Source organism: Meriones unguiculatus, chromosome 5 (assembly GCF_030254825.1).
Source record: "Meriones unguiculatus strain TT.TT164.6M chromosome 5, Bangor_MerUng_6.1, whole genome shotgun sequence".
NCBI lineage: Eukaryota > Metazoa > Chordata > Mammalia > Rodentia > Muridae > Meriones > Meriones unguiculatus.
The window spans coordinates 110,294,593-110,321,166 of NC_083353.1; the positions used below are offsets into that span (position 1 = coordinate 110,294,593).

At 38.9% G+C, this 26,574-nt stretch overlaps 1 protein-coding gene across 12 annotated transcripts in view; it reads right to left on the bottom strand.

Moving 5' to 3' along the window:
• Erc1 (ELKS/RAB6-interacting/CAST family member 1) overlaps nucleotides 1-26,574 on the bottom strand; it is a 270,194-nt gene that overhangs the window by 101,521 nt on the left and 142,099 nt on the right. For all 12 annotated transcript variants that reach the window (XM_060384052.1, XM_060384050.1, XM_060384047.1 and 9 more), the window contains one exon: nucleotides 12,186-12,346. In XM_060384052.1, the coding sequence (XP_060240035.1) occupies nucleotides 12,186-12,346 (161 nt within the window). The remainder of the gene's footprint in view (nucleotides 1-12,185; nucleotides 12,347-26,574) is intronic.

The following is a 26,574-nucleotide window of genomic DNA, read 5'->3' on the forward strand; positions in this document are numbered from 1 at the left end:
CTGTACAAATTTATCTCCATAGGAAGAAAGAAAAGCATAAGTGGTCAAGTGAAGTAATCAGAGGAGTATCAGTAACCTATGAAGTAATCATATTTCTGGAAAGCTAGTGGAATAGTGTTTGCAAATTTCATGTCACAGACAGCTACAATTTCCAAGAAATTCTGGCTTAAAGAGGGCTTAGTTAGCTGAGTTTTGGTTTGCCTAGAATGTCAGGAAATCATTAGAATTTCATTTACTTAGAAACCAGCCCTTTTAGTAGCTATAGTTTTACTATAGCTTACGATTATAGCTTACTATTGCTTTTCTCTAATTCCCATATATCCTAGTCTTTCATTGTTGAGATGCTAATAATAACAGCAATAATTAACAATCGAGTGCAATTTTAGGGGGTTTGCATGTATTATAGCCTTTACAACCAGGTCCTATTCCTAATTTCACAGATGTGGACACAGGAAACTGCCAAAGAAATGGAGAAGCCCATTTTAAAATCCATCTGGAGCTCAGAATTCTGTGCCCTTAATTAGCTTTTCTCAGTTAGGGGAGTCCTAAGAACAATGCTTTAAAATATAATAATCTTCAACTGATGGATGGAAACAAGGAAGAAAGCCGTGAGAAGGGGAAAGGAGGAAGGAAAATGCCATTATGAACACAGAACATTTGTATTGTTTACATCTTAACTATTTCTCAAGGGTCACGTGTTGAAGGATAGTATCCAGCTGATGGTTCTTTTAGAAGCCGCTGAAACACTTAGGTGGGGGTTCTGGCAGAAGGAAGTGAGATCATCAGAGGTGTGCCCTTGAAGGAGGTACTGAGACCCTGGGCCCATCTCTCTATATTCTGGAAGCCAGTGACATGACCAGCTTTCCTCTGCTGGTCACAGGCCTAAGGCAACGGCACAAAGGAACCAAGGCCTGAGGCCACTGAAACCTCTGGACTCATGGGCCAAAATACATAGTTTCTCCTTAGACTATCCAGTATTTTACAGCAATGATGGGAACTGACTATATGGTGCCATTTTATTACATGTTTATTTTAGTTGTGTTTGTGTGAGGTTATACAACACCACTCTTAATGGGATCAGAATAAGGCAAAACAACACTGGAAAACCACTGGCCTTAATTAATATGCCATGCTGCCTCTGTACAAATAGGAAAAGATAAAAAATTATCCTGTTATCAGGCTGATAAACAATTTAACCCATTCTCCTACAGTCTGACATACTAATAATTATTTCTAAACTGAAACGTCATGAACATGCACAATTAGATAATCTCCCTTTCTACAATGCAAACATGTTCCCAAATTGTGACTGGTGGTATCTCAGGAACTCATTACTTCCGAATATTTTAGAGGCTGGGTGGGACACAGTGATATGTCAGATGATGTACAAACTGCCAGTTCAGCGTGGTATTATGCTACATTATTCTATCTCTTTGAAGTTTTCAATGGCTGCTGTATTTTTGGGCTGCAATAACAAACAAATTATGGTGGCTGAAGACGTAGCTCTGCAGCATAATGCTTGCCTAGGTTTAATCTCTAGGATGACAGTTTCAGACAAAATGAAAGCTCCAGGAAGCTCCTAAGTAACAAAAAATAAGTGTTTCAGTTCTGGAGGAGGGAGACCATAAGATCAGGGAGCGGAGCGGTACCCTGCTCCCCAGAGGCTTCCTTCTTGCTGTTCTTCTCAACAGCAGAAGGGACGAACACATCGATGGGCTTTGGGCTTCTTGGTAAGGAACAAATCCCAACCACGGGCTTTCATCAGCACATGCCCTTGCAGAACCCCAATCCTATGACTAGAACTTTAGGGTTGAAGATTTCAATGTAATGATGTAGGGGATATGGACATTCTGATTGTAAAAATAGGATTTTAAAAGTTCACCTGCTCCACAAGAGACAAAAATCAATGTGGATCAAGAAATAAGTGTTCCATATTATGCACAGGTTTGAAAGCTCTGCAGTACTCAATAGGCATTTATCCAAGTAGTAATTATTTAAAGTGAAAGGACTTTCCTTCAGTATATTAATATGCATCTCCTTATTTTGAAATGATTACAAAACTGTTGGGGCATATGTAAATGTAAGAGTCTAAGTGCTGTTAGGAACTGTTTGTCCTTGCCTCCCAAGTGCTAGGATTAAAGGCACATGCCCCCATGCCCGGCAAGAAAATACATCTTAACTCAACTCAGAATAAAGTCACAAACAAGCCATTTTATAAAATGCTATTAAATTTAAATATTCCTTTATCTATTAGTCCAAAATTAACTGACCTAACAGTTACTGTCAGGAAAAAAAAAAAATACTGGTTTTATTTTAATTTTCAAGATAATCTAGAGAACCTGACAAAAGCTGAGGTTTGCAAAAGCAGCCATCTTTTCATGAAAAAATGAACACTGTAAGCTCTGGCAGGTCAGAAAGGTTTCCAGGGCTTTTCTTGCTGGGAGGCCCATCAGCACTTCCAAGGTGCCTGCTAGGAAGGGGCATCTGCTTATATTATCTGAGGGCAAAAATCAGCTAACTATAATGATGTCAAGGAAGTTCCCTTGTTTGTTTGAGATTTACATACGAGTTTGTAATGATAAAGTTACTTGGATACATTCGAACAGCATAACCATGAGATGAATAACTAACATATTCTAAGTGACCATAGAGCTGATGTAACATGTACAATCTTACCAACAAATCTTACGATTAGTCAACCTCTATATTGCATTACTTTAGCACAATAACAGTCCGGGTTATCTTATGGGATCAAAATTGAAATAGTACAGTATTCAATCACAGTGATCTTGTCCATAAGCTAGTGCATTAAAACAACTGGATCTAGTCATGTTCTCCTGTCCACTACGACACGTGAGATGCAAACAGGCAAGCCGTGTAGGACTGTTCTCGCTCCCAGGAAACGAGAAGCTGCAAGAGGGCTGCTCCGCTAGGCTGCCAGTTCTAGTTCAATATTAATGTGTTAAGCAATTACCACATGGAAAGGCCCTTTTCATGCCGCCTGGTCTACTCCCCAGCCGTGAGCTCCACTCCCAGGCCTGTCATGGCTCATTTAAAAAGCACAGTATGCTCCCTCTATGAGCCTGCTCCGAGAGCTTATGGAGTTTAAGATATAATGAGATACGAAGGTGTTTATCATGAGGTATACTAAAACTCTGAGCCAAAGCAACAGGAGCTGGACATTATGAGCAGGTTGGGAACACTAAGAGATTTTTCTTTAAAGAATACTGAATAAATAAACTATTCCACAAGACATAAAGTTTAGGTAAAGAGAAAAGTTCCAAGCAGTACTAAGCCTTGCCGAAACTTAGAGCACAAAAGTACACTTCAGAAATAGAGTGAGGAGTGGAAAGTCGATCTTTCATCATTGTCTTTTTGCTGCTTTTCCACATAAAACTGTGGTTCATATGAGCTGCAATTTACCCCACCCCATAAGCAATGGTGAAATTTTTACAACAGATAGTCGCTCTGAAATGCAGGAACCAAACTCATTCAATGGATGTTTATGCCTTCAAGAAGAAAAACAACACGTGTAAAACAATGAGCAAGGAAAATTTACAAGGGAAATGGAGGGGGGAAAAAACTACAAAGAAAATAAATTTACTTTAGCTTGAAACATTTCTGAAGACACTGTGAATCCAGCCCACACTGAAAGCCCCCCTCTGTGTTCTGAAAGGCAAGAGCACAGTGGTGCACAAACTAAGAGACGCCGTCAGGTAATGAACGCAGCTACCCCAGAAGTCCTAACAAGAGAGTGCTCAAGCCAGGGACTGAGGGCAGGAGAAGCAGAAACGGTTCATGATCGATAAGCACCGAGTTCTGGGCCTTACTAGCTAAGGAACTCGGAAGAAGTTCGGGGTTTAAGATCAAGGAAAGATGAATCTAACTCTTTTGAATGTTAAAGTCACAGATGTTGGCTCTATTTGTAAAAACAGAGAATGTTAGAAAAACTTGCTGTGAGCACACTAAACACCCGAGGTCCTGGGTGTCCACAGCAAAGGTGATGGGGGAAGGGACCAATCATGAAAAACTTAAATACATGAAAGAGACATACAGAGTATCATGCACAGAAATTATTATGGGAAATCCAGGAAGAAAAGCTCCTTGAAAAAGTCTCCACAGAGAAAATTAGGAAGCTGCCCTGAAAAAACAGGACTCCCAAGGAAAGTAGAGCCACAGAAAGATTCTGCTCAAAATCAGGGCAAACTGATCATCCTCTTTAAGAAGAAGTAAAATTTAAGAGTAACAAAAGAACTTTAAAAAGGTTGAGGATGTGTACGTATGTATACATGAGCATGAATATACCGTATATATCAGTGAAAGAGAGCTAGTTGAACAGGTGCCCTAGGTTTCATTCCTAGTTTAATAAAAAAATAGAAGTTTCAAGAGAAAAAGAGATCTCACACTAAAAAACCCAGAAGGCCTTTAGTGAGTACACCAAAGCTCTCTTCTGTCCATGCTGGACAACCAACCAACTGACCTACATCCTCATTTCTCATGTCAAGTTTTCAAATGCAGCCTTTCTGCGTACCTGTAGTAAGGTAATTAGAAAATTTAAAAGAAAAAAAAAACTTGTCATATCAGGACCAAATGAGCTTATTTAGAAATAAACCTAGCAGATATTTAAGAAAGATGCTGAGAAAAATGCACAAGATTTCTCAGCAGAACTGTGGAATTCTAGATTGAGTTTAGAATTTCACTGGCATCGGAGGGCCCACCATGCCCCATCCCAAATGTGAGCTGATTCCATGGGCTGCGGTCCTGGACTGAATAAAAAGAGAGTTAGTGAAACACTAGAATCATTTCTTCATGTGTCCTGACGAAGGATGCTGTGTGGCCGCTGGCTTACACTCCTGCCACCAAGGCTGCCCCGAAGTGTACCTTCACTGTGAGCAATGAGGAAAGCACCGAATATAGTCTCAAGAGGGTTCACCAAACAGATGCAGTCAATGCTAAGACTTGATTCTATAAAAGACCACATTTTTCCCAAATTACTCTGTAAAATCAATGCAAATTCCTATTAAAATCTCCTTAGGACTTCTTCAAAGAACTATTTAGTATCATAAAAGAGTGTAAAGGTTCCAGATGGCTCGGGCAAAGAACACTGGAGATTCGCTCTATTATACACTGGAACCACAACAGTAAATATAGCAGCAGTGAACTATCACAATCGCTAACAGGTGAATAAAATATACTAAGACGCCAAATTGGCTCAGGCACACGGGGAACCGTATAATGTAGGGCAGTAGTGTGACTGGCTTTCCATAAGGAAAAGTAAACTAGGTAACTTTCCCTAGGGCAAATATCCTCCCATCCCAACCCCGCTGTGTATGTGTATGAATATCAACTGTAACATCTAAGTCATTTTATTTAAATAGATAAGCCCTGCACAAATAAACATATATTTATATAGGAAACTCTATTAAAATAGTATTATTTTCACCAGGATGATTTACTGAAAGCTATTCTTACTCAGTGGCTAGTTTACATTCACCTACAAACCTTGATGCCTTCCTGTGTAACACGATGACTCTTCTTCACAAGACACTGTGTGCCTTCAAGTGTTAGGGGTTCTTCAAATGCAGGGAAGATGGTATCTGGATAATTTTTTTAAGCCGTATTTTTATTTTACCCATAATCCTCATCAGAAATTTGGAACATGAGTCCAAAGCCAGTGGGGTGGAGACAGAGAGCTCAGCAGTTCGGAGCACCTGCTATTTTTGAAGGAGAACTGGGTTAGGTCCCCCACCTAATAGCTTACTCTAGATCCAGACAGATCTGATGTCCTTGTCTGGCCTCTGAGGGCACTGTATGCATATGATACACATAGCATGCATTGGGTAAAACGGTCATACACATAAAGTAAAAATAAAACTTTTTTTTTAAAGTGGGCAGTAAGATTTGGGGTGAACCGTGACAATAAAGAAGGTGGGAGGCCTTCAAAGGGCAAGATTATGGAATATGTTCCCCACACGTAATAGTTTAGACAAACGAAAGTCTGCAAAGGGGGAAATGTGAGTTGACTTGGATGTACAGACGAAGTCAGAAATGTAGCGAGGGACAAAACTCTGGAGAACTGACTACAACACAGAGCTCCTAGGAGTTCCCAGACAGGCTTACAAGGAAAGTGGAATGCTCACTTTACTGAGTACCTTGTTAGAAAAAAACTGTTCTCAACAACATGTGTGCCAGAAAGCTGTCTGAGTATCACTTTTATTCAGTTTGGTAACGTGACCTATACTGATCACTCTCAAAGACGAAAAGAGAAAATAAATGAAAATTAAATGACTTAAGTATATTTCATGTTGTAGCAGAGGAAGCCATGATATATATGAGTGTATCTTTCATGCTTTCAATTCAGGATTCTGTGAGTTCCACGCCAGCCAGGGCTACATAGAAAACCTCAGAAAGAAGTAGGTCAGGGAGAGAAAGAGGGAAAGGGAAAGAGGAGGGAGCACAGAGGATTTCACGCATCTGTCTTTTACCAAAATAAACAGCCATATCTGAATCACGCTCTTTCTCTGAGAGAACTGTCTTGTTCTCATGAACGCTTACAAGTTTAAATCTGAATCCCAATAGTGAGCATTAGATAAGGGCAATCTGCAATCCTGTGCCACAAATGGCAGGCCAGGGCAAACTGCGGAGGGCAGGCCAGGACGGATGCAGAGTAGATGTGTACCAAGGGAAGGGGTCCAACAATACTGGAGACCCACACCCTCAGAGCCCTGGACGAGCGAGGCAGTTCTTGCTGGTTCTCTGCAGACCTATACCTAGTTACCTGCAAAATGCAGGCTACGGTTAAAGGCCAAGGGTGTTTGCTGTCGCTGCTAACTACTAACCAAAAACTTAACTTTGGGGGCTGGAGAGATGGCAAAGAGGTTAAGAGCACTGGCTATTCTTCCCAAGGTCCTGAGTTCAATTCCCAGCAACCACATGGTGGCTCATAACCATCTATAATGAGATCTGGTGCCTTCTTCTGGCCTGCAGGCAGAATACTGTATAAATAATAAATAAATAAATCTTTAAAAAACAAAACAAAACAAAACAAAAAACTTAATTTTGGTAAATTCTATCATCTGTTTCTTGTATCCCTAACTGTTGGCAAAGAAAGAAAACAAAATTCCAAGAATAACTTATTTAGTTTTTCTAGGTAAAGATCATGCTGAAGAAAAATAGAATATATGTCTGATAGGTATGTGTCAGATATTGATGAATAAGCACATTGAATGAGATGTCCAAACGATAACTGGCCCAACCTGAGACCCACCCCGTGGGAGAGAGCCAGCCCCTGACACTAATAACGTTACTCTGCTGTGCTTTCAAACAGGAGCCTAACTGGGCTGTCCTGTGGGAGGCTCCAGCCAGCAGCAGGTAGAGGCAGATGCTGGGGCAAGAGTCCAAAACATGCCTGTGGTGATGCGGCAGCTTTGCGCTGTTCCCTGTGTGCCGACAGCATCCACACAATCCCAGTCGTTTGCTGAGCTCTTACTAAATATGTGCGGTGACTTATTTCATTCCAACTAGATCATGCCATTCCCAGAGTGACTTAAAACTAACTTCAAAAATTTATGTTATAAATCTAAGTAAAAAAAAAAAAAAAAAACTTTCCTAGATGAGGATGTAGAAGACTGACAAAAAAATAAAATGGCCATCAAATATAGACTCAAAAATTGAATGAGCAAGGAGAAAGAAACAGTGGTCTAGGATGGAGACAGCAAGCAGCCGACTGACAGAGGGTGTCACCCAAGGCACAGCTCTGGCTTCCCAAGGAGCTACAGAAGTCTTTCATTCTGTCCCTGAGCAAATCAGTTCTCAGAACTAGACAACGGGAAGCTCGATATCAAGAATGAAACGGTGCTGCAGAGACAGCTTTAGCAGTTAGAAGCATTTCCTACTCTTTCAGAGGATCTAAGTTTGGTTCCCAGCACACATGTGAGGCAGGTCACAAACACCTCTAACTCTAGATGCAAAGATTCTGGAACTCTGGCCTTTGCAGGCACCTGCTCACATGTGACACACACTCAAATAACAAGAAAAGCAAAATAAACCCTGTTTAAAAGGAACGAAAAGGTTTTGTAAGCTTTGTTTTGACTACGAAAGGGTAAGGGATTGCTAACTGAATCCAGAGGAGAGCCAGCTTGCTAGACTTTTCATGACTTCAACTTGACTTAACTTAAAACTACAATTACTACAGTTGTTATCTTTGTTACTTTAGTATTTCGTCCTGCCTCCTTTCATTCTTTTTTCTTTCTTGGAGGAAAGAGGCTAACATAAAAGGGTAATAAAAAAAATCATAGTTAACAAAACCTCAGCATAAGAAGGAAAAGAAGACCACTGTGGGATTTGCAAATAAAAAATGTTCCTTCTCCTCAGGTTTGGTTAACCAGCTCAACTGTTCAGAATGGAGCAATGGCAGGCCACCAAGAGCACAGTTTTGCGTCTCCCCAAACTCATGGCTGCCACTTATCTGTAACAGATGCTCCAAGGTTATAACCATAAATGCTAGAGATGGAAAAGAACTATTTGGTCATTTTTCTTGGTTTGATGAGGGCAGGATTATTCCAGAAAACTGGACAATTCCAGTGCTTTACTGAAGAATCTTCTGTATAAGTGGGCCACTGCTGTCATCTTGAGAAAGATGATGTTCTCATTCTGGGTACACAGCTACACACAGGCATGGTTAGCCTCTTTTCTTGTGGCAATCCCCTCTATTTTTTTTTTTTTTGACATTTCAAGCCCACTAGTTACACTAAGAAAGCTTTTTGTTTGTTCAGTTATTAATAATGTAATTGAATAGGTTTAAAGGATTTCATTTCATATGAGTCATCTCTAGGAAAAGCTAAAAAAAAACTATTACTATTAACTGCTTACTGTACAAGAAACTGTTGTCAATTCCATGTAAGCAATCCATTGATCATTTCTTATGAAAGATCATCCTTTTGAAAATGACAATGTTGTTGCATAAAGAGGCTAAAATAGCTTGAAGTCACAGACCTAATGAGTACAAGAGCTAGATTCAGATCCAGGCTCTTTCATGGCTGGGATATGCTTTTTCTGGCCACTAAGTGCAAACAGACACACACCATAAGCCTGACATAAAGTGATAACAACAAACTACATCCTTGAGCAAATTCTCAGAAGCAAAAGACACCGCAGCCAGGATGACTAGCTGACCCAGCATATAAAGAGTAAGAGTCCAGAACAGAATGAGGGAAAGCCTCTGACTATGTGATGGATAATATTGGCTGCGATCAACTGAAACCCAAGCATCTGGGCACACCTGTGAAGATTTGTTCTTGACTGCATCATTTCAGGTTGGAAAACTCATTTTTTGTCTGTATCCTTCGAGGTTGGAAGACACCCTTCCCTATCCCATCCCCACTTCATCCCCAACTCACAATTTGGACCATTTGAAGTACAAAGTAGCAAGACCCACTGTAAATCTGGGCTATACCTTCTGGTCGCAACCTACATAGAAAGACAGAAAAAGGAAGCTTTTGCTTTTTGGCTACTTGCTCTCACTCTCCCTCTCACTGGCCAAGTTCTTTCATCCTGTTGCTGAGGCATTCCTTTGCTGGTATTAGAACCTAATTCTTTGGGGCTCCATGTATACCGCAGTCGGTTGAGACATACAGCCTTGGGAACTGAACAACCGTCAGAGTCTTGGACTTTCTGATGGGAAACAGCCACTGTTGGACTGGCCGGACCACAGCCTGCACAGCACTCTAACGTACTCTATTAACAGTCCCCTCCTCTAGAGAACCCTGACTGTGGCTGGCTAGGTAAAATGAACTGAAAATTTACTGGATCAGCATCTTTAGCATGCCATTTATAGTGTTTTGTGTATAATTCGACCTAGATTAAGTGCACAGTTTTTACCAGAGGATTTGTTTTCTTTTTTCCAAGACAGAATTTCTCCGTGTAGCCTTGGCTGTCTTGGATTAGCTTTATAGACCAGGCTGGCCTAGAACTCACGGAGATCTGCCTGCCTCTCTCTCTCCCGGAGTACGGGGATTACAGGCGTGGACCACTCAGCCTGGCTTCATAGAGAATTTCTAAATCATTGTATTTCTATGCTACACTTTTAAAAAAATCCACATTCTGCTTAGGTGTTTCACATTATGCTGCAGACGAGAAGGACAGTAACAACTGGGACTCTGGACGGTTGGGAGAACCATACATGAAAAGAACCTGGTAACAACCACCTTGATCCTACAGACAACCTGTATGAAATTAGATATATAACAGATGTTCATTAGAAAAGAGTCCTAGACCAGCACCTTCCTGCAGTGTGAAGAGAAAGGCAGTAGGTGCAATATAAAGCCTGAAAACTCCGAAAGCTTCTGAGATGGTACCGTGTACACGGCACAAGCTGTGTGAGACATCGGAGTTAAAACTTCACGATCAGGGCTGGATAGAGTTCAGGGGTTAAGAGCACTGGCTGTTCTTCGAGGGGACCAAGGTTTGATTCTCGGCACCGACACGGCAGTTAACAACCACTCGTAACCCCAGTCATAAAATGCCTCTTCTGGCCTTCACAGGTACCAGATACACATGTGATGTATAAAAAAACCTTAACAAAAAAAAATCACGACACCCCAGTTAGATAATGTGGGCAAGTAAGAAAGCAATTTAAGAAATCAGTCATCCCTAAAAAGTAGGAGCTCAGTGTTTAATTTCAGGTTTGTTTTTTTTTTTTAATTTCTATACTGTTGACACATACCTTTATATTCTCTACTCTGTTTTTATGCCTGAGTTAAGATCTTATTAATAAGTTTTGCTAGTCATGGTATTTATTTTTCTGGAATTGAGCAGCAATGAAAGCTTATGATGTTACTATAAAATAAACCCACACAATTACCTTTTCATTCAAGCATTTTTAAAAACATGTTTCATTGTGGTCTCAAAGTCTTAATAATAAAAGGAAATCCCAGTAGCAAACAAACCTGTATTTTCTTGGAAGTTGCCATCTGAACTGAGTGGGAAAGCTCTGATAAGAAAATGGATCGACTGGTGTTTAGGAGGTTCCAAACAATACAAAACCCATACAGTGCTGCTTTCACAAGGCCTGTTTCTCCACAGGATCCTGGCAAGATCCTAGCAACTGCATTTATCCAGGTACTCACAACGGACCCACAGTTCAAAGCAACAGAAAAAAAAAAAAAGGCATTAACAGCTTGATGTGCTAGTTGCTGGAAATTTTTGTATTTTAGTTAGAGACTGTATTAATGTAGAGAAGAGTACAGGCCAGAAATGATCACTTGAGAGAAAATACAGAAATATGAGAGGGGAGGGACCAGTGAGTATAGATGGCAGTTATTAAGCCAGGGTTATGAAGGACAAAGAATCTTCTCAGACTTAAGACAAGACAGCACAAATACAGACAACTTTACACGACATCAGGACTAAGGAAGCCCACCAGAAACTTGGGCTCGGCACAAGAGGAGTGCTTTACATGTGGGTGATGGCTGTTAGCAGTAAATGAAACAGTACTGCTACTGGAACTTCAAGAGACATAGAGCCATATAGCGATGCTTGGCTGAAAGTGACAGGTCTGTAAAAATTGGCATCTGGTGTGGCAAAATATTAATTATTAAACCAATGGATAAGTATATGGAAATTCATTATACTATTACTGTTATGTACATTTGGAAAGGGTTAGAATTTTTCCTTGATTAAAAAAAATTATATTTTTTATGTGCCAAAGTGCATGTATAAAAGTCAGGAGACAACTCTGCGAAACTGCTTCTCTCCCTCCACATTCACAAGGGTTCTAGGGATTGAACTCAGGTCATCAGGCTTTGCAAAGTACCTTTATCTGCTAGGCCACTTCCCTGGTTTTAGAATAAGTACATTTTAAGTACCAAGCTATGAGGCAATAATAAGACTGAAAAGCAATATCCCCTCTCCCAGCTGACCTGAACCTTCCCAGATGATTTTCAACATTTCAGGGAGAAATTCAAAGATATACATGTTAGCCCACTCTCAGTGCAAAAGAGGTGAAAATAATTTGGTTTCAGCAGAATTTGTGCCATGCTTGGCAAAATTTGTTCTAGAAAGCAGGAGGAATAAGCTGGCATTACAGAGAGGCTAAGTGTAAAAAGAGTGATACACAAAGATACCAGACCACACGAGCACAAGCATGTCTACCAAGTGGCACTCAACAAGCGAAGCGGGAGACTCACTTCATCTCCAGAACTTCCTCTAAGTGCTTCCTTCTCTCTGCCCGGAGGTTGGTTAGATGCGACTCCTTCTCAGCCAGAGATTGCTGGGTAGAGGAGAGCTTAGCTTTCATGGACTCCAGTTCCTGCTTCACCTTCTCCATAGCCATCAACAACTCCTCCACCTATGAAAGACACAAACAAAAAGGAGAAAAGTAGGATACCACGGTCAATTTCGGAGAATGGTGCCAGACCACGGACAGCTCCTGAGCTGATAAAAGGGAAGACACACAAAATTATTTTGAAATTTCTAAACTCCTTCTGATCGTGTATACGTACCCAGAAGAAACAGGTATGGAGGTTTACCTCTGTGGTAGAGAGCTTGTCCGAGGCTGTCAGCCCCCAGCAAACAACACACACATCCACCTCTGAATGAATGAATGAATGAATGAATGAATGTGGTTTTTTAAAAAGCTTAGCAAGAAAGGAAAAGAGAAAAAGAGAGAATGAAAATAGGCCCATCAAAGTTGTTCGGCTGCCAATTCAATCTTTTGAATCCACATGAAGGTCAAAAGAGAACTAATTCCACAAAGCTGTCTTTTGACCTCCACAAGCAGCATTTGTGTACACACCACATACACACAAAGAAAAATGTATATTAAAAATTATATTTTATACAAATATAAAGAATAAAAATATAACACACAAAATAGCAACAATTATTCATAGACAGATCTTAGGAAATAAAGGACAAACAGATGCAGCATATACAGAGAATAGCTTTTATACATCTGAATTAAGTTCTATTGATCACACCATTAAAGAGGGTTTTTTTTTTTTAAATGAAAAATATATGATCAGATAAAAGAAGCACAATGCTTTAAAAAGATCCTGCCAATAGCCAGATGCGGTGGTGCATGCCTATAATCCCAACATTCAGGAAGGCAGAGGCCAGCCTGGTCTACAAAGCAAGTCCAGGATAGCCAAGACTACACACAGAAACCCTGTGGTGACCAACAACAGCAAAAAATCCTGGCAAGGGGAAGCTCTGATAGAAACAGGTCTGAAACAAACAAAATACGTGTGCAGGGGAACAAAAGTACAGAAGGCTGAAACACAGAGAAAAGAAACAAGGAGGAAGGGCTAAACTTCATAAGCTATTCTCACTTATTCTCATTATCTGCCAAATTTAAATTACTTAAGTAAATATGTTTAATTAAGAAGCAAAAATTAGCCAGAGGCAGATTTGCAAAGTACCTTTATCTGCTAGGCCACTTCCCTGGTTTTAGAATAAGTACATTTTAAGTACCAAGCTATGAGGCAATAATAAGACTGAAAAGCAATATCCTCCGGGAGGCAGAGGCAGGTGGATCTCTGTGAGTTCGAGGCCAACCTGGTCTACAAAGTGAGTCGAGGACAGCCAACACTACACAGAGAAACTCTGTCTCAAAAAACTAAAAACTATAGTGATGAAAGCATGTTATTACCAAAAAGCGATCTCACAGGTAAGCACAGGGCACTGTGCTCGTTGGAGTTTATTGTATTATACTGCTGCTCATCTTGCTGAGGACTAATCTTTTCAGAGGTACAGGATGGTAGGTAGAAGAAGGGATTCTGCCATTCACTCGCTCCGACATGAATCAATTTTTGTGCGAAAACTGAGAGCTGTTTGGAGACAGGGTAACATTAAGAGCTGTTTCTAGGCTCCTCCACGTGAAAGCCCGGTCCCTAATCACATCAACTGCCAAGTACCAAGAAAAGCATTTGGTACCTACATTACTTTTGCATTTTTCCTGGAGCTCAAGCTGACCCTTACCCCAGTGGGATCCTTACAGTGCTGGGCAGACCTTCTTGGGGCACACATCTCTAAATTTTTCAGGGATTATATACTGCCCCCAGCTTTCTGGGAACCACTGATAAGAGTTAACTCTTTCCATCTAATTCATATAAAACTTTTCTAAAACTGAGTAAATATGTTATGTGGGTATTCTGTTACCCACAAAATTAGTGGTGAATGTGCGCCATGTACAGGTGCTCTAACACAGGGAGAGCAGGGCTGTACCCATCAGCATTTGCCGCCATGTCTAAACAGATCTCAAAACTCTCCCTGGCATCCTGTATGGCACCATTCCTAGAAACCAACCACATCAGTTTCTTACATGCCCTAAAAAGTTTACACACACACAAGCAAGGATGAAAAACAGTAAAGTCCTTCACTCCCCACATAAAAGGGAGATACTCATACTCCTTTGCAGGGAAACACATTTGGTAAGTCTTTTACAGAAGTGCAAAATGCAGAAAGATACATGATAACTAAACAAGTCAATGCATCTTGTCAGCAAGTAGGATGAACAGAACATTGTCAGCACTCAGAACTGCCTCTGTATCCCATTCCAGATAAAAAGTATTCTACCATTTTGTTTTTCTACACTTGATTATCCTAACTGTTTCAACTCTGCAAACAGAATCATATAGCATACAATTATCTGGCTTTTTCACTGAGATCCATCCATGCCAATGGTATGATTATAGTTCTGTAATTCTTGTAACTGTATATTCTATTTCGTGAAAACACTAAGACACATTTAATGATGTTTTGATAGAGAATATTCAAACTGAGTGGCATTTAATGAACATGTTCTTATTTTTTCTAATTTTGGAACATTTTGTGCCCTGAGTAAGATTCTGTCTAAATCAAAGTCATAAGACTATTCTATGATTATATACTCTTGATTATTCATGTTTATATTTATACAACAAATGCACTGATTTTTGCATATACTGCAGTGGTCAAAACTAACTTTTTATGAGAACATGTATCTAATCTACTTATTGCCATTAACGGCACACAAAAAAATTAAGGCCATGTTTAAAAAAATTCCCATGTACTTTTAGACAAGATAAGGAATAATTGTATAGCTTAGGAAAAAATAACAGTGCCTCACTGCACACAATTACCTTCAAATTTCAGGGGAAAAGCAATGTGAAATGTTGTTTATATTTATAAAATACTGGAGCCTATGTGACTTCTCCAGAATTAAGAGCAAAACAGACATCGATCTCTCATCCACAGCTCTGCTTCTTGCAGTTGGCTACCTCTAGTCTGAAAGCATCAAATGGAAAATCCCAGAATTAAACAATTTATAACTTTTTAATTATGTACCAGTCTTACACTATGCTGAAATCTCACATCTGTTTCTCCCTTGGGCCTAGCTGTGAATTGCTGTTTGCCAATTATCTGTGTGTGCTGTCTATCTTAGGGTCATTCAGTACCAACCTCAGAGACTGAACCCCGACTTGCTCTTACAGTTCTTGTGCTCAAGTAATGTTTCCTTTTATTTAATAATGGCCTTAATGTGCGAAGTGATGTTGACAAAGAGAAGGTGTAACGTGCTTTCTTTAAATAAAGGGTACAGTAAAATAAGCTGAGAAAGAAGCCATATCTATATAACTTCTAATATTATTGTCATTCTAATGATTTTATTGTTGTTATTCTCTGACTCAGCTCTTTTTATACATTAAACTTTACTATATGTATTCAGTATGGTTTGTAGTTTCAGGCCTCCACTGGAGACAAGTTTAGAAAGCATCACCCACACGTAGGAGAAAATCACCATAACTATCATTGAATGGCGGAAGTGTAGTTATTTCACTGTATTCCCAAGGTTCCTGAAAAATAAACAGCATTCTTAATTTGTATAATCTTCTGTCTGCCTGTTCCCTTTTTCTGAGACAATTTGATGTTGGCTTGGAAAATCACTATGGAACCTTAACTGGGCTTGAACTGCTAATGTTCCTGCCTCCACCACATCCTTTTTATTTTTCTTTTACTTTTAAAAATAGGATCTCAGATTAAGGTCAGGAGCCTTATCAATTGCACTATCCAAGCCCTAAAATAGGAGCTCAATACGTAGCCCTGGTTTCAACCATATAGACTTCAGGGACTGAACTTAGTTTTTCAGGCTTGACAGCAATCTCTTTTACCTACTAAGCCATCTTGCCAGCCCGCCTACATTAAAAAAAAAAGTAGATGAATGTATTTCAAAGTAAATCACTACCTCTTTTTATCAGTTTATCAATTTGAATAATAATTGCTTCACCCATCATGCTTTGTCCCCCCTTTCCAAAATAAAAACTGTGAGTTTATATCCAAAATGAACAACAAAATAACTATGCATTACAGAACATGATCTAGAGGTGGAGACAGCTAAGAAGCTTGCTGACTGTAGTTTACCACTAATGGAATAGGCTCCATGGGGCTGGGGGTTGGGAGTAAAGGGACCGGATTCCAGATTTAGGGTGAAAAATGTACAAATGATCTTTGCCATTAGGAAGCAAGAAAAGTAGGGATGATTAGGACGGAAGAGGAGAGGGATAGAGGAGACTAAAATTACAGACAGAAGAGAACTTAACTGGAAAAACAAACGTAAAGACTAAGATATCTCAAAATTGTTCTTTATCTAAGATATGCAAGGCTAGCTTAACATATAATTATCAAACAATGTAATATACCATGTTAATAGAATACAGTAATACAAAATACATAATCACCCCAATAAGCAATTATGTTATATAATATATATTAATTATATTATAGATTATATATATGACAATTTTTAATACTTTCAGGTTAAAAACAACTTAAAATTTAAGACTAGAACTTCTTCAATTGACAAATGCATCTTTGTTAAAGACTGAATGTTTTCCCTCTAAGACTAGAAATGCCTGTGTTCATCACTCTACTTGACACTGTAATGGAGATGACTGAGAGAAAACAGCAGATCGAAGCCAGAAGCCATAAATGGCTGCTGATAGGAGACTCAGTCTTCTCCAAGGTCAGTGCCCTGATAAGGGGACTGAGCTTAGTTTGTCAGGCTTAACAAACTTCTATGGTCAATAGGTTTTGTTGTCTCCCCTCCCCCCTTTTTTGTATAAGACTACTACTAAGGCAATTCATAGATGGAAGAAAATTCTTTTGACTTGTACTTGGAAAAAGATTAAGTCCTCTACAGTTTTACCTTCCCTTTGTCCTGTACAAGCTCAACACTTTCTAGAGTCATTTGGTGGTTTTCCTACAGTGTCATTTAATGTGTTCCTCCAGAATGCAAACTTGTAAACTGTAAATTGAAAGATTTCTATAAATTAAGGTTTGACTTTTTGTTCCTTGTTGACAGCATTCCATCACAAGAACATCATGTCATTCTTATTATGTCATAAGGAGATATTTTATGGCTCAGTGTTGCAATACAGTGTCTCAATTATCTCTTGGAAACTTCCTCTATTATCTTCTTTAAAAAATAATTTATTTTTGAGGCAAGCATATGCCACAGTGTGTGGGTGGGCTCTGGAGGACAACCTGGCTGTCCTGGATTTGCTTTATAAACTAAGCTGGCCTTGAACTCCTAGAGATCTGCCTGCCTATGCCTCCCTGAGTGCTGGGTCTTCATGCAATCTTTTGATCAAGTATTTGAACATGATTTATCAAGCATTTATTCTAAGATTTGTGACTGTATTCTGTTTAAGAAATATTTTCTTTACAAAAAGTCACAAGATATTTCTTACCTGGCATCACTGGCAGATTCAATCAGTGGTTCTAAATTCATTCCTCTACAGCAGCGGTTCTGAACCTTCCTAATGCTTCAACCCTTTAATGCAGTCCCTCATGTTGTGATGACTCCAACCATAAAATCGTTTCACTGGTACTCATAACTAATTTTGCCAAATGATAAGAATAGTAATCTGTATGAATATCGGGCATGCGGGATACCATATCTGCGACCTGCATAAAAGGGTCATTTAACCCCCAAAGGGTTGAGAATTGCTCCTCTATGGGAACGGCATACAGCAGAGCGACACTGTTGTCATGACCTCCTGGCATGGAGAAGACCTTGACTGGCTAGGCTATGCAGCTGCCTTGAGAAATGGATTGTTAGGTGATGTGACACAGGCCGAGACTAATTCTGGCATTGCCAAACGAACAATCTTCAAAGTAACTGCTGACCTCAGTTAAGTCTTCAAATGAGGCATGTTCCCATTAAGTTTTCTAAGACACCAATATAAATCTCTGGACTTGAAATTTGTGGGAAAGTTTTAATTTTCATTTTTTAAGGGTTTCTTTCTCATATTAAGCAAGCTTTGCCAAGTACTATTTTGCTTGGCATTGATAATTTACTCTAAATGTTCAAATTACTGGCAAAAACACCTATTGTTTTAACTTAACTCTGCAGGACCAGGAGTTATGAAAGTGCAAGCACTCAAAATCTCATCTACTGAGTACCCTTCCTTCCTTCCTTCCTTCCTTCCTTCCTTCCTTCCTTCCTTCCTTCCTTCCTTCCAAGCTCCCCAGAAATATTTCTGGGCTTTGTGGGTTGCTCTTGGTAAATGCATGGTTAGGTTTACTTCATTATTTGCTCTTCCTCCTTGGGCAGCTCTGGACTGCCCCCCCCCCCCATTTTCTTTTTACTGTCAAATTAAAGACAACTCAAGCCTAACAGTTTACCAAGTATTACCTACAAAATCCCTGCCTCTCCTTACGCCTATGCACTCTCTAGCTGATGCATACAAATATGTATTTCAACAACCCTCTTCAACTGTTTTCCTGGAGTCTCGTCTACCATGTTGAATGACATGTCCTACTTGAGTTCTAAACTTTCACTTCTTGGGCTTCTGGAGTTAGTAAAGCACAGTTTTCTTAAAGAATGCCTAATTTGCATTTGAATGCTACGTTTATAAGTACTTCTGCCTCTGGTTACACATATATCCAAGTAAGTTTGATTTTTCCTTGGATTTCCTTATTTTATTTAATGTGTGTGACTGTTTGCATGTCTGTCTGTGCACCATGTGTGTGCCTGGTGCCTGAAGCTGGTGTCAGATCCCTAAGAACTGGAGTTACGGATGGTTATGAGCCAGCATGTGGGTGTTGGTAATCAGGCCTGGATCCTCTGCAAAAGCAGCAAATGCTCTTAAACACTGAGCCATCACTCCAGCACCTCCAAATAAGTTGTAGAGCATTTTTATACACAAAGCAAGAATGGTACCCATAAACCAGGACTTCCAGCTAATCACTTGATTTGCTCTCTGGCTACAAGTCAGGAAAACAATATGAAAGTCAATTTGAATTATCCTGTTTTCTGTTTCCTTTCTGAAACCCAAGAGAACATATTCTGCAAATCTGGCTATCCAGGACCTACCACACAAAGGTTTTTGGAAAATACTGAGTCATTGTCACTGAAAAATTAAAGTATGACAGCAGGAGAGATAAATCTTTTGCTAAACAACTAAGAAATTCTCCATCATTTTATATGTGCTTTGGGTCACAGTGCAATTTTTAAAAAGCAGAAATTTTAAGATAAACGTTCAAAAATCCCTGCCAGAACTGGGATCCAAGCATATAACCTAACTGTCTACAGTAAAATTAGGGAGAAAGCTCAGGTCTGTCAGTGTGTGATGCCAATAGGACCAGATGGTTTGCTTAAATCACAAGCTAATAAACTTTTACACAAAATAAAAAGGGAGCAAATTATGACTCAACCACAGACTATTTTCCTTAAGAAAGCAAAGCAATGAGGACATTCCAGTGCTAGCAAAGTCTGCATCTTATTTCCCATCATCCTCTGCTCCACAACCAACAGCAAAGGACACTTTGTAGTTTTCATGTTGTTTATGCAGAATCTTGGTAAGACCTCCTTGGAAGAATAAGTCTGCTTTAAAAAGAACAAAATGACTAGAAGAAAAGAGGAGTAGTAAAAACTAAAACCAAAGCAAAAGACAGCCCTCAAGATTCGCTAAGGGCTAAGTAGTCACAATGAAAAGCAGTCGCATGAGAATCCTATTAGCTTTCTTGACTTTTAACAAAAGTCTAGATTAAGCCTCCACCTGCAACCAGACATGGTGGTGCAGACCTTTAATCCTAACACTAAGAGACAGAAGCAAGAGGATCTGTGCGTCTGATGTTAGTTTGGTCTAAATAGGAAGTTCCAGGTCATGCAGAACCCTGACTTTAAAAGGTGGGGGAGGGGAGGGGGAATGGAGAAAAAAAAAGTACATAGTTAAAGGCTGATAAACGTTTCTGAAAAATTTAGAAAAGACAGGTACAGACACACAAAACCAGCCTATCCTAACAAGCTACTTCAGGTTTCATGTAATTGTTGTGAATGAGGATTGTGATTTACAGTTCTTAATAGAGCTTTATGGTATTATTTACACTATAAATTATTTTCCCAATTACTAATAGGACAATATTACATTTTTAACTGCTTTGAAAGGTCTTGTTCCAAATCTTTCATATGTATTGTGCTATTAAAACTTCACAGTAATCATATGATACAGCTATTATTGCTACCATTATTATAACTTCTATGAAAGAAAGAGTTTAGAGGCTAAAGTTTCTTGCCAGAGGAAGCAAAGAGGATTCCCACCTGAGTGCATCTTACTCCCTGTTAGTTTGCATCAGTACTCATGAGAGGCAATCTCCAACAGCCCAACAAGGTGCCAGATACCACGCTATGCATCAAAGACTTTTTCTATACTGTGTGCTACTGTCACCAAGTACAAAACTTAACTGTAAACCAAGAATACACTATGCAAAAAAGTAAAAGATGCCACGGGGAATACATAGCATGAGGTCCTGGTGTTGTCCCAGGCCCTAGATAAGTTTCTCCAAGACAGACCAGATGGGGAGAATAAAGCATTACATGTGACCCCTGTGTACAACAACAATGCCACAAGAAAGCACACTCTGATGAATTAAATTATCGAAATATCAGAAGCTCCAGAACAAAGGAAGGAGGCTAGTGTGAGGAGAGAGGTAAGGGCAGACAAAGAAGCATCTCGGGCTGTAAGAAGAGATTTCACCACTCTCTGAAATGTTAACAGGAGGAATGTTAGAAATGTTAGAGGAGCAACGTTTTAGAAATTTAAAATAATTGTTAGAATGACAGGCAAGAAACTGAACCAGAATAGAGAAAGAAGTGAAGGCAAGACTAGTGGATTAAGATAAAGCAAAAGGCAACGATGAATAACTATCAGAAGGGAGTGAGAAATCCATACATCAGGAACACAAGGCAGGGAGGCCAACGTGTTGAGAGAGTAAGATGCAAAGATGATTAGTGGATGAAGATGGAGGTAGGCTAGATTAAAACAAGGTTTAGGATGCCTGTGCTACAATAAAGACATGCACTAGGAGCAAAAGCCAGTGGCCAAAAAGCTGAGAAAGCATGGTTCTGAAATAGATGTTCTTACTATGTCTTCAATGAAAAGCTTCAACGCTACAGCTGAATGCAAGAACCTTGAAAACTCCAGGCTTCTTGTAAGAATGTGACAATATAAGGCTTGGAAGTCAACAGCAATGAAACAGATAAGAATCCTGTAGCTAACAGCCATGGTTAAGAATAAGCACTTCACATCAGAGAAGTAGAACCAATTCAGCCAGATGGTTTGTTTTGTTTGTTTCTTTTCTGAAGTCTCAAGAAGGAAGTTAAGATGTATGTCAAAGCCTGGCACAGTGTAGAAGGTAAATGAGCCTCTGTTGAGAGTGAAAAAACAAAAACAAAAACAACAACAACAAAAACATGCTGATAGACTTGCGAAGTCTAATGACTTAGACAGCAAACATATGAGAGATGAAAGGTATCAGAGGGTTACGTCAAGAAAGCACGGCCTAACAGGGGATAATGCTGTGGCAGGGCTCACTACAGAGGGCTCCTTTCCAGGGCAACGGCTGAGGAATTTACCTTTACTAGTTTATCTGAAGAGAGTCACTAGTCCCAATGGATCAGGACTTCAAAATAATCAGAGCCAGCAAAGAGATTAATTTTTCATATCTCTATGCTCCCCATCTAAAGGTACATGTAACTTAACATTCATATGTTTTCTATTTTGTTCCCTGAAATTTCTATTCAGGAAATTTCAATTGGGTATTGACATATGCTAACGGTAGCAGATAAGCTTATGTTAGACTCCAGACTTTCATATACACCCGTGCAGGATCCAAGCATGAGTCACAGACAACAACCCTAAAGAAAACACTGGTTCAGAATACAGTTTTGAGTCTTGGCAGATTTCTTGACTTTTTATACACTGTTCATTTCCTCATTAAATCAACACTGTCATATGCTGTGACATTAGTAAATGACACTTTTAAAAATGAGCATGCTCAACTGGATGAAGAATTCATACAATGCTTTTGCCACCTCTAAAGTACATCATTTCTCTAAGAGCAAATGAGTTACAAGTAGGTGCACAGCTGAGACAGGCTGGCACAGGGCAGAACTGTCCACTGGTTGGCAACACCTTACTACGCAGTGTTCATGTTTCTGGTAACACATCTTCTGCAACTGAAGACAAATTGTAAAAGAGATAGAAAACATCTCAGTGTGAATGAAATTTTCTTTTGTCTTTTTTAATCAAGTCAGAGGGCTTAGGTAGATAAATCCTATGATAATCGCTCAACACTCCTAAGTGAAGCTGAAAAGGTGAAAGCTGCCCATAAAACCTGGGCACGCATTTTCCCAGCAGTTGTCACCCTGCTGTCGGGACTTGTGTCACCAAGGCTGAAAAGAAAGGAACTATTTAACTGCTGACAATTCAATTTTAGTAACTTCTGGCAACATAACATCCAAACAAAAACGAAAGGAATCTGAATTAATACACTGTAAAGTATTGTTTCAGCAGACTGGCTTTTCCTTTGCTTAAGTTTGTATGATTAAGTAGCTTCTATAATTTGCTTGCTCCAGCAACAAACAGGTTCACAACACTCAAACAAAATAAAAAAGTTGTTCTTTTCCTTACTCCTGAAGAAAGGTTATAAATAATGTAAATGACAGGTCACAATTTCTTTCTCAAATAGCACTAACAAAGACATAGTAACTACCATTTTTTAATGAAAAATATCCCCTCATTTTTGGAGAGGGGCTTTCCATGGCATATATATGAAAGTAAGAGGACTACCTTAGGAGTTCATTCTCTCCCTCTACCACATGGAACCTAGGGATTGAACTCAGGTAAGCAAATTGTGAAAAAAGAAAGTAGTCATTTCACTTTATTAGATTACTTTGCCAACGTGGAAAAAAAACGGAATTCAATGTCTGACAACTCAAGAATGCAGACAGGGAACTTCTAAGTATCAAGTGAGTGTGAACATGCAGACACACACAGAGGCTTACACGCAGACTCCTCCTCCAACGTACCACCAGACACACACAAGAGGCCATAATGAGTCTCAACATTTGAAGGAAGCCTTTATAGCTTATCTCAGTATGAGCCATGAGTGGATGCTTGCAAAGGTAATGGTTTCTTCCCTCTAAGACAGGGCTTGGAGGGGTTAGAGCACTTACTAAGTCACAACCAGTAAACACGACATGGAGTAAAATTCCTATCAATTGATTTTTGATCCAATACAATTTACACTAACCTCCAGCGTATTTTTAATAGTTTATTAAGGAGAAATAAATGATTATCAAACTAGAATTTAGGATGTAACACATATAAGTACTACCTGCCGGGTAGGACAAATTACAATGTGCACATTTCTCTAGGAAAATACCTTCCACTGCAAACAATAAGTATGATGGACCTAAGGGCAACATCAACCAGTGAGAAGCTGCCCCTGATTCTCAAGGCTCGCCTAGCATTGTATCTTGGATAACTACCGCCATGATCGGTAACTAGGCTAAATAAACTTCTCTGGAGATTATCCTAATAAGGACCTAAACCTCTCAAGCACTCATTATGAGCAGAGTATACGTCCAATGTTGTAGATTGCCTAAATGTTTGATTACAATAGATCTCACACAGTGTAGGCAAAAGTATATAACACATCTACCATGAGGACAATAGCAACAGGTTCTGAAACTTATCTCTGAGGCACAGTTCTGGGAGTGCCAATCTTTTATTTTAGGTCCACTGCGGTTAATTTTTCATTGAATTACAACTTTAGAAAAATCAATGAGGAATTAAAACTTAAATTTGGAGACATAAATAATTCCTGAATGTCAAGAACTATGTAAGTTATTACGTTTTAAAATATTTTAAAAAGTAATTGTGATACTAATGACAAATCTAAATGCATACTTTAAAAAATTACTATTGGAAGGCATTCAGATTTTTGAGTTTTGGTCCTATTACCTCACATGGTTACTTCCTGGAGCTTGAGAACTGTGGAAGTAGCTATCTACTGACCCCAGCTGGCAAAGTTACACAGGGAGTTATAATGACTAATCTAACTAATTTAAGTTTTACACTTTATGTGATGATACATTTTAAGAGCAATAAAAAAGAGAGAGAGACTATCAATGTAAGGGTACCTAATGATTCACATATTTATCCCATACAACCCATACAGTGAGGAAAGATAATGCCATTGGCTTAGAAATACTTAAATTCTACATAATGTCCACTCTTACTACCTAGCACATATTCAATTTCTGTATTTTTGTAACACTTTCTGTTTTTATTTGACAGTTTCCTCAATATTTCTACCAGGGAATACCTTTTAGCATTGCTAATACTATAATTATTTTAAAAATCATGTTGTTGTTTTCTTACTTGTTAATCTTACAGATGGTTGGTAGTATTTTACCTTTTATTAAAATGCCGAGATATATTTTTATTGTTTAATATAAAGAGGACAATAATTACCTCAAAATTGTTCACAAGATAATTATATAAGTACAATTTTAAACAAAAACAAGGTAGTCTCAAATGAGTCATTTCACTTTTATCAGAAGTTTACTCTGCTGAAAGAAAATATTCATGAGAGAGTCTGATCTCGAGCACCCACATAAAAAACACAAAAAACAGAGTATGTCTGCAATCCCAGTGCTGAAACAGGATTCCTGGGGCTTGCTATCCAGGAAGTCTAATTAAATGGGTGAGTTTCAGGCAAGAGACCTTGTCTCAAACAACTGAAATGGAAAGCCTGGAGAGAGGGCTCACAAGTTAAGGAGTTGTTGCTGCTCTTGCAAAGGACTTGGGTTCAGTTTCCAACACCCACATGGCAGCTCATAACCATATGTAACTTTAGTACCAGAGGATCTGATAACCATCTTTTGGGCTTTGCCAGGCACATGATACACAGACACACATGCAGGCAAAACGCCCACACATACAATACAAATAAATACTATTTTTTAATGAGGTGAACAGTAACTGAAGGAGATACCTAATGTTCATCTCTGATCTCAACAAACACGCACAAAAGTGGACAGAATCTAAGGAAATTACCTCAGCTTCTCTTCTGACCTTCATATGCATGTGCGTGTGTGCAAATGAGTGCACACACACTTACTTACTTCTGAACATAGGAAAAATGCATACATGTACACACATACCCCAAAACAACATAATACGTTTCAATTAGCCACCATTTTACTTATTTTATATTTTTGAATGTGGCTACAATAATATAGTTTCAACTATATTATGTTGTTGTTTTCTTACTTGTTAATCTTACAGATGGTTGGTAGATAAACAACTACAATAATATAGTTTCAACTCTTCTGACATTCTTTCTCTACGTATCTGAGTTTATGTACTTATTAACTGAACAGATTTGAGACATTTCCACTAATAAATACATCGGAATTCAGGTTTTTGGTTGCCATTATTAAAAACAATTATTCTTTTAACTTGAGACCATTTCCTACAGTATTTCTCAGAACAAAAAGAGAGGTCTAAAAAGGAAGATTTCTGCTATGGTACTGCACAGCTATTTAAGAACTACTTTCAACAGGCCAAAGTCCGCATAATTTTCTTAAAAATAGCATCCCTGTTGGCCTCTGAAGTTTCCTGTCAAGTGCAGAATGGCTCTTGTTTTGAGGCCAGCTGTCACCAGTAAGAAAGATAATATATTTCCACCGGACTCATTTCAGGGTCTAATAAGTACCTGATCTTTATAACCAGCCACCAAAACAACTAGGTTGTATTTAAAATAGAATAATCTACACAGTTCTGAGAAGTATGTTTACGATGCTCTCAAACCACTCAGCTATTCAGTTCAATAATCTGTTACTAGAGACCTGATGTTCAGCTTAAGAGTCAGAAGGGAAGTACAGAGATAGGAATGCATAAAGAACTGTCGATAGATGATTACCTGGAGCAGGTGAGATGGTTCAGAGGTTAAAAATACCTGCTGCTAAGTATGATTCAACCCCAAGACCTAAATGGTGGAGGAAAAAACTAGTATCCACAGGTTCTATGACCTTCACATAGATGCTATCATATGTGTTCTTCCCCATACACCAATAAATGAATGGAAATAATTTTTAAATTTAAATATAGCCTGTTAAGTACAATATAAAAGAAACAGTCTTAAAAAATATTGTAAGCAAAAAAAAAAAAACAAAAAAAAAAACAAAAAAAAACAAAAAAAACAAAACCAAAAAAACATTATAAACCTATTTCCAAGGGAGGAAAA